At 47.0% G+C, this 9470-nt stretch overlaps 1 gene segment (V, D, J or C); it reads right to left on the reverse strand.

Annotated features, from left to right (window-relative positions):
- Positions 1-1312: 1312 nt before the first annotated feature.
- On the reverse strand, positions 1313-2038 carry LOC141997180 (immunoglobulin lambda variable 2-23-like). The segment is given in 2 exon segments: positions 1313-1629; positions 1993-2038. Coding segments are annotated over 2 exon segments (363 nt in total).
- Positions 2039-9470: the final 7432 nt, after the last annotated feature.

Below are 9470 nucleotides of genomic sequence, written 5' to 3' on the forward strand. Positions count from 1 at the left end.
TGTCTGATTTGTGTCCATTTACTCTTTTACGTAGAGACTGTCCAGTTTGCCAATGTACATTGCAGAGGGGCATTGCTAGCACATGATGGCATAGATCACATTGGTGGATGTGCAGGTGAACGAGCCTCTGATAGTGTGGCTGATGTGATTAGGCCCTATGATGGTGTCCCCTGAATAGATATGTGGACACAGTTGGCAACGGGCTTTGTTGCAAGGATAGGTTCCTGAGTTAGAGTTTTTGTTGTGTGGTATGTGGTTGCTGGTGAGTATTCGCTTCAGGTTGGGGGGCTGTCTGTAGGCAAGGACTGGCCTGTCTCCCAAGATCTGTGAGAGTGATGGGTCGTCCTTCAGGATAGGTACCCTTTCAGGAATCTGATTGGTCTTGCATACCACAAGTTGCAACTCACCTAGTTGCTTAGAAAATCAGAAATCAAAATACAAAAATTTCACAGCCACCTTATTACTGAAAAAAATCTTACTTTTTATTTTTACCACGAATGATAACATAAATCAATTGGGATATAAATACCATATTTACAGTTTGGTGTGTAGTATATACAGCAGTAGAAACAAGTCATTGTCCCTGTGAAATAGTTTGTGCAGACTTTGCTAGTGCTTTTATGTAGCCTGTTATAAAACTAGGCAAATATCTAGAGGAGTTGATTTACCCCCCTGGAAGACCTGTGGGACATAACTGCCTCTGATCCAGAACCAGAACAAATAATCCAGTCTTTCCTTTATACAGCTTGGGCCTTTAATCTTGCCCGCATGTAATAGGGGGTAAAAATATAAGAGCAGCCATACTGGATCAGACCAAACATCCAACTAGTTCCTTTTTGAACCCTGTTATAGTCTTGGCCTTCACAACACCCTCTGACAAGGAGTTCCACAGGTTGACTGTGTGCTGTGTGAAGAAATACTGCCTTTTGTTCGTTTTAAACCGGATGTGTATTCATTTAACTGGGTGACCCCTGGTTCTTGTGTTATGAGAAGGAATAAATAACACTTCCTTAATTACTTTCTCCACACCAGTCATGATTTTATAGACCTCTATCACATCCCCCCTGAGTCGACTCTTTTTCGAGCTGAAAAGTCCCAGTTTTATTAATCTCTCCTCATATGGAAACCACTATTTTAATACAGGCCGTTTGGAGAGATTAGGAAGGAGTAATCTGACAGCACCACGCTGGAGCCAGAATGTGTGTTTTTAACAGCAAAAAGCCCGAGGGGCTCCGCTTCCAACCTCAATGTGCACAGCATTATCTGCAGCAGGGAAGGGAGGGCTTTTGTACGGCTCTCCTGTGCGGCTCTGTCACTGTGCTCTCTGCAGGGCGCAGTAACACACCGCGCTGTCCGCCAGCTCCAGGGCTGCGATGTTCAGAGCTGTGGCGCTGTCATTAGCCTGGGAAGAAAACCTCTCCTGGGCGAAGTCTGCCGTACCACTGAACGTGCTCCCTTTTGCTCCTCTCTGGAGAATGTACTGCGGGGCTTGGTTCGGATACTGACGGTACCAGGAGAGATAGGCATCGCTATCGCTGGTGGTGTAAGAACAGGTGAGTGTCACAGAACCTCCAACTGATCCAGACACTTCGAGTTCATTGGATTTGACCGAGTCGCCCAGCGCAGAGCCTGAAAAAAGAGAAACACTTTAAAGGACAATATTTCACCTGTAGTTGAGCCTTGGAAATGATTCCACCTGCATTTGGTGTTTCAGGGAATTTCAAGGCGTTTAAGGGATTTAGGCGCCTAACTGCATAGGAATTAATGCTGTGAGCAGGACAAGGGTTGGGGGTTTAACGTTAGGATTAAGGCGAGGGTATGAACAAGGGTTTAGGGTTATGGTGAGGGTGAACTGTCAGGTTGTAGCTTTCGCGTTTTGGTTAGGGCCTAGGGTAAGGGTTACAGTTAGGGTTCGGGTTCGGTATAGGGTTAGGTTGATGATTATTGAATGTCTCGTTCCCTTAGACTTCTTTGAAATCCCAGCCCAGTTACCTAGGAGATTGAATATCCAAATGCTGAGAAGAAAAGACGCCTCCATAGTATCTTCTCTAGCGACCCAGTTTCAAACGCCCAGCTACTGCCGCTGCCTGAGAGGAATATAGACGACCCGCCAGTGAGGGCACCAAGAACAGTGGAAGATTCATTCGAAACCAACGGAGAGGAAGAGGGAGGAGTTTGGGGAATTCATCAGAGATCCAGAAAACGCAGAGGGTTCAGGTCGGCCAGCAGCTGACATATCAGTGTGCTTCGGGGTGGGGGTGGAGGTGGGGGGTTGTGGGGAAGGGTCTGCTCTGGGACTCAGAGATCTGCTCCGCCCTCCACAGACTCTGTGTGTGACCATGCCTCAGTTTCCCTAGTTGTAAAAAAAAGGGGGAGGGGGTCCCCAGATCCTATAGGGACTGCTGAGATTTCTTGACGTATTCATGTATCATTGGGATTGGGCATGAATATGTTTATCCGCAATCCATGTCTGGGACTATCACAAGAAAAATGTAACGGGATGAGGAGCCCAACTCCGTTACCCTCCTTTGAAATGCCCAGTCAGGACTCCTGAAAGAATTATTTTAAATTATTTTCGTCTTTCCTCTGCTGCCTTTTCCCTCAGCCTCAGTTTAAGCGGAGACCTATAGAGCACAGAAGGGTTTCAAAAGACAACCCGTGTTTATATTTTCCTCCAGCAAATGGCGACGCTTTGTCATGTTAAGAGTTCATGGTTCTCAGCATATAGTCTCGGGAATACTGTCTTGCAATTAATTAGTTTCCAAGCAAATCTACCCCAAAAGGCAACTGTCTCTACAGTAGGAGCATTGATTTGACTCTGGGAGAGTTGGTAACTGCAGCTTTACACCACCACTCAAAAATGGGTATTTCCAACAATTTCCTCCTCATTTTGACTCGCCTATTTGACCCCCATTTCACCATAAATGAGCAATTTAACAGTATATTGTCCAAGTGTAAAGGAAATTTTTCATTCCAATTTTATCTCAATTTGTATTTTCAACAATAGTTCACTTTGCCTACATTTGTACTCACCTTTAACACTTATTTTACTACAAATGATTCCCACACACACACACCACAGATATAGGTCATCCCTGACGCCAGGAAAAGAGGTGTTAACAGTTTCCTAATTAAAGATCAGGGCCATTATCTTATCCAAGGGCGATGTTTAAATTAGCTCTATAAATAAACATTTAGCTTTTAAGGGGAGTTGTGTATTTAAGCAGAGCAAATACTCTCTTTCAAGACGCTGCTGCCCGTTTTAATGCCTGTACCATCCCCTGAAGCAGGGCTGGGAGGGTTTTTGTACAGCTCTGTTATGTGGCTCTGTCACTGTGCCAGACTCAGGGCGCAGAGATACACCGCCGTGTCTGCCAGCTCCAGGGCTGTGATGTTCAGAGCTGTGGCGCTGTCATTAGCCTGGGAAGAAAACCTCTCCTGGGCGAAGTCTGCCGTACCACTGAACGTGCTCCCTTTTGCTCCTCTCTGGAGAATGTACTGCGGGGCTTGGTTCGGATACTGACGGTACCAGGAGAGATAGACACCAGCAGTGTAGCTAGTTTCATAAGAACAGGTGAGAGTCACGGAGCCGCCTTCTGAACTGGACACCTCGGGTTCATTGGACCGGACCGAGTCACCTAGCACCGCACCTGCAACAAGACACTCACGTTCAAGGATATCCAGGTGCACTGGCAGGTCTAGGCTGAGAATTTTTAAAGAGCCCAAGGGGTTTATCAGCCTAATTTCAAACAAATTAAGGTTAGCGCAAAAATTAAGGTTAAGGATAGCCGGGGCGTTCGGATCTGGGTCAGGGTTAGAATCAGGGTTCGGGTTCTGGGTAGAACGGGAGTTGGGAGCCTAATTCCATGAAGCTTCCTCCAAAAACCCAGAGCCCCGTTACCTAGTTGGCTAAAGACCGAAAGGCTGAGAATGAAACGCGTCTCCATGGTGCCTCCGACAGCGGCAGCCGGACAAGCTGAGAAGTCGCGGCGAGAAGAATCTTAAAGGCAACTTCTCGGAACAAGGGCTGGGAGCGGTTACTGCGAGACCAGCAGAGCAGAAGAGGGAGGGGTTCGGGAAATGCGTAACAGATACAGGAAACTTGCTGGGTTCAGATTAGTCGGCAAATGAAGCGCAGGTGAGAACTCGTGGGACAAATTCCTTCCACTGCACTTCCTGGAAGATCAGTTTCTGACTTTCTGTCTTTTTTTTTTTTTCTTATTCTTTTTCCTTTTTATTGTCCTTCTTACTGCTACTTGGTGAGAACTGAATTAAAGACATTGTGGGAAGACCTAAAAGCTCTGTGTTGTGAGTGCTGGTTTTGTGGGTTTCTTTCTTTCTGTCTCTATGTTTGTGTTTGCACGTGTGTGTGTGTCTGCGTGCTTCTGTGTGTTGTGCCTTTGTGTATCTATCCCACTGGCCCCATGCTGGTTTACTCCAGATCGGGGAATCCAGCCCCACTGGGAGTACAGCTGATTGATACCTGTGGTGGACCTGGCCCAGTTGACTCCATCTGGCCCACAGTGATTCACCTTAGTTGAGGAGAAGACCCACTGTGGGTAAACTGAGGTTAATCTGGGGCAATACAATGGTGAATGCGGCAAAGAGTCCTGTGGCACCTTATAGACTAACAGACATATTGGACCATAAGCTTTCGTGGGTGAATACCCGCTTCCTCAGGTGCACACAGATCTAGACTAACACGGCTACCCCTCTGATCAATGGTCAATGAGGCTCAGAAGGCTTCATAGCTGTCAGGCCCTGTGATTCAGACCAGCCCCTCCATCTGGTTTAACCTTCTGTCTGGGCCTAGGGATTCTACTCTGCAGTTGTGTTTCTCATGGTGAGAAAGCCAAGGGGGGTGGGTTTTTGTACAGGGCTCCCTATTAAACGCCTCACGGTGCCTTCCCACAGAGCACAGAAATACATCGCCGAGTCCTTCGGCTTTAGCTCTTTAATGGTTAAACCGAAGAATTTTGAGGATTTCCTGAATTGTGCAGAAAACCGTCTCCCGGCTCCATTCTTTTCAGCGTTACTCTCATCTATTCGGAAGAGGAAATCCATCGTCCCTGATCGTTGCTGTCTGTACCAAAATAAGTAGTAATTCTGATATCCAGTGGAGAAAGTACATTCCAGGGTGATAGTCTGACCCCCCAACTTTTCCAGCTGCCCTTGTGTTTGCGTGACACTGCCTTGTCCCTGGCTGAAACCTGCAGGGAAGGAAAGAGATGCAGGAAAAGTTCACTTTAATTAAGCATGTAAACCTGTCGCACATCTACAGCCGTTCTAGTGTGAGGAGAACAAGAGTCCCTTTAGGATTCACGGCCTCCCAGAAATGGAAAGATTGTTTTTAGGTATTTTGTACAAAGAGAATGACGCAGGCACAGAATGCGGGATGGGTTTGCCCGCCTTCTAGTAAGGCAGGAGTGAAGTTGGGAATAGAACCCAGGAGTCCTGAGTCGTAATCGTCCATGCTCTACCCACTACAGCATGATCCCCAGTCAGCGGTGGACATAGGACCTAGGAGTCCCGATTCTCAGTGTAACTGCTCTCAACCACTAGACTCTCCTCCTATCCCAGAAGTGAGAATAGAAATCAAGAGGCCAGACCCCCTCCTTTAAGCTGCTAGACCCCTGCTCCCCTCCGTGAGCTGTGAGCAGAACCCAGGAATCCTGGCTTCTAATTCCACCCCCTGCTCAAACCCATTGAGTAACGGAAGATCTAACATTCGTTTCCCCTTTTAGCGGACACTTACTCCAAGAAAGGAACGCTGTTGCCGTCCAAATCAAGAGTTCTGGGGCATTCATGGTTAAATGTATTGTTCCCAGACCTTCAGGGGCGAAAGCCACCACAAAGATGGGTGCGATACGGGAACCCGGGCAGAACAGAATCTTATGGTGAAGTTGCTCTCACAGAAGCAAATCAGAAACATTAAATCTGTGGCAAAACCTCCATTTAGTCCTCTCCTATAGACCCCAGTTGAAGGCTGTTTCCCTCACCATGTACAGCTAATACCCTTCGGTAGCGTTTACCCCACCCGCTGTGGCTTTGGCTGGTTCCTGTCACGTGGCACCTTTCTAACCTCCAGATCTCTTTCGGAGCTCAGTAAGAGCAACTTAGCTCTGTCTCATCTTCGGAGACAAGAGCGCAGCAAGAATCACAAGGTTGAGAGGCTTTTTACCTTTTTCAAAGGCTAAAACACACACACACACACACACACACACACGGGACTGCACATGGATCCCATTGCCACAGATCTGGGCAGGGCCCTCCCTGCTCACAGCCCCGAGAAAAATTGTACTCAGGGTTCTTTCTCCAGCGTGAAGCAAAGTTAACCCCGTTGACTCACGACCTGGGGATCTGGGCCATTGACCCTAGGGCGATTTATGCTACCTGGGGTCTGGCCCATTGAATTCAATGGGGCAACCCTGATTTGCACCAGCTGAGACTTTGGCCCGTTTACGCTACTGGAGCGAGCGAGGTCTGATTCCTACCTGCTGGGGTCTGGCCCCAAAAGCAGACGGAGCTATTCATGGGAATTGTGGTGTGACAGGTACTGACATCTGGCTCATGAGGTTCTGGGTATTTTGGGGGAGGTGGGGGGACGGTTCCTGGAAGAGGGTAACATTTCCACACAGTTAGTGCCCGTGCGGTTTCCGTCACACCCTGCACCGTTTGATTCAAACCCTACTTGTGGCTTGTTGTGTCTCTCTGCTGATTTCTGTCTGCGCGAGTTTTGTCTCCGAATCAAGAGAAAACTGATCACTGGATTTTTGTAAAGGTCCCTCTATTAACCCACCCGCAGTGGTAACTTAAGGCCCTCTCATCTATAGCACAGAAAAACATCGCCGAATCGCTTGGTTCTAACGCCGCAATTCTCAGACCCACGAATTTTTCGGCTCGCCTGAAGTCCAGTGAGAACCGGCTCCCAGCCCCGTTGTGCTCCCTTTGGGAAGACCTTCGGAAGAGGTACTTCGTCTGGCCGCTGCTGTCCTGTTTGTACCAGTATGTGTCATAACCTGCATCTTCAGTCGAGAAAGTACAGTCCAGTGTGACAGATTCACTCTGTACCCCGCTCAGCTGTCCTTGTCTTTGCGTGACACTGTTCTTCTCGGTACTTAGTCCTGCAAAAAGAGTAGATGCAAATTAACTATAAAAATTAGCACCGCTGTGTCTGCTGTCCACTGAGGATCTGAAAGTGTTTTCCAATAGATGTGATCTATGCCCATACACCCTTTCTATCTATCTATCTATCTATCTATCTATCTATCTATCTATCTATCTATCTATCTATCCCCATACACATTCTCTAACTAGATAGCTAATTGTCCCCCACACTCCCTCTATCTATCTACTTATCCCCATATACCCTCTCTATCTATTTGTCCTTCCCCTCTCTGCAAGATATATCTATTTGTCTATCTCTGTATTTTTTCTCATTCATTTTTAGAAAGGCTGCAGCTGAGATCTTCAAAGCCGCCTAAGAGAAGCAGATCAGATGTCCTAAAATTGATGGGAACTGGCTGCCCGGATCCGATAGGCAGATCTGTGAATCCCAGCCCGAATACAGAATGGCGTCTTTTCTTTATAAAGGGAGAATAATTTTCTTCCCTAAATACCACGCGATATTCAATGTCACAGCTCAGGGATTTTCTTTTTCGCCCGGAACATGTTAAGAGCGGGAGCTCCCTGGCCCTAACAAACACATTTCGACTTTGACACTTTTACACATTCACAATGAACATCACAAAACTTGACCTCACCTGACAACAACAGTAGAATATGGAGCTGTACTAGTCGAGACCGCGTGCTCGCTGCAGCTTCTAATTAACCTCGGGGTCACTAGGTGTCTGCAGAGAGCAAGAGAAGATTTCTCCCGCTTGTGTTAATTTGTTTGTTGTTTCCTTTATCTATTTTTAATGACTGCGAATGATGTCAACAGAGCCCTGCTTTTTTTTTTTTTTTTCTTTGTTAGGCCTGTCCTGTAGTAGGTGACTTCTGGGAACTCTTCTGGCTCTGTCAATCTGTTTCTTCACTTCCGCAGGTGGGTATTGTAGTTGTAAGAATGCTTGATAGAGATCCTGTAGGTGTTTTTCTCTGTCTGAGGGGTTGGAGCAAATGCGGTTGTATCGCAGAGCTTGGCTGTAGACGATGGATCGTGTGGTGTGGTCAGGGTGAAAGCTGGAGGCATGTAGGTAGGAATAGCGGTCAGTAGGTTTCCGTATAGGGTGGTGTTGATGTGACCATCGTTTATTAGCATTGTAGTGTCCAGGAAGTGGATCTCTTATGTGGACTGGACCAGGCTGAGGTTGATGGTGGGATGGAAATTGTTGAAATCATGGTGGAATTCCTCAAGGGCTTCTTTTCCATGGGTCCAGATGATGAAGATGTCATCAATATAGAGCAAGTAGAGTAGGGGCGTTAGGGGACGAGAGCTGAGGAAGCATTGTTCTAAATCAGCCATAAAAATGTTGGCATACTGTGGGGCCATGCAGGTACCCATAGCAGTGCCACTGATCTGAAGGTATACATTGTCCCCAAATGTAAAATAGTTCCCAGAAGTCACCTACTACAGGACAGGCCTAACAAAGAAAATAACAGAACACCACTAGCCGTCACCTTCAGCCCCCAACTAAAACCCCTCCAACGCATTATTAAGGATCTACAACCTATCCTGAAGGATGACCCAACACGCTCACAAATATTGGGAGACAGGCCAGTCCTTGCCTACAGACAGCCCCCCAACCTGAAGCAAACACTCACCAACAACCACATACCACACAACAGAACCACTAACCCAGGAACCTATCCTTGCAACAAAGCCCGTTGCCAACTGTGCCCACATATCTATTCAGGGGACACCATCACAGGGCCTAATCACATCAGCCACACTATCAGAGGCTCGTTCACCTGCACATCCATCAATGTGATATACGCCATCGTGTGCCAGCTATGCCCCTCTGCCATGTACATTGGTCAAACTGGACAGTCTCTACGTAAAAGAATAAATGGACACAAATCAGATGTCAAGAATTATAACATTCATAAACCAGTCGGAGAACACTTCAATCTCTCTGGTCACGCAATTACAGACATGAAGGTCACTATCTTACAACAAAAAAACTTCAAATCCAGACTCCAGCGAGAAACTGCTGAATTGGAATTCATTTGCAAATTGGATACTATTAATTTAGGCTTAAATAGAGACTGGGAGTGGCTAAGTCTTTATGCAAGGTAGCCTATTTCCCCTTGTTTTTTCCTACCCCCCCCCCCAGACGTTCTGGTTAAACTTGGATTTATGCTGGAAATGGCCCACCTTGATTATCATACACATTGTAAGGAGAGTGGTCAGTTTGGATGAGCTATTACCAGCAGGAGAGTGAGTTTGTGTGTGGGGGGGGGTGAGAAAACCTGGATTTGTGCTGGAAATGGCCCACCTTGATTATCATGCACATTGTAGGGAGAGTGGT

Source organism: Natator depressus, chromosome 13, assembly GCF_965152275.1.
Source record: "Natator depressus isolate rNatDep1 chromosome 13, rNatDep2.hap1, whole genome shotgun sequence".
Lineage (NCBI taxonomy): Eukaryota > Metazoa > Chordata > Testudines > Cheloniidae > Natator > Natator depressus.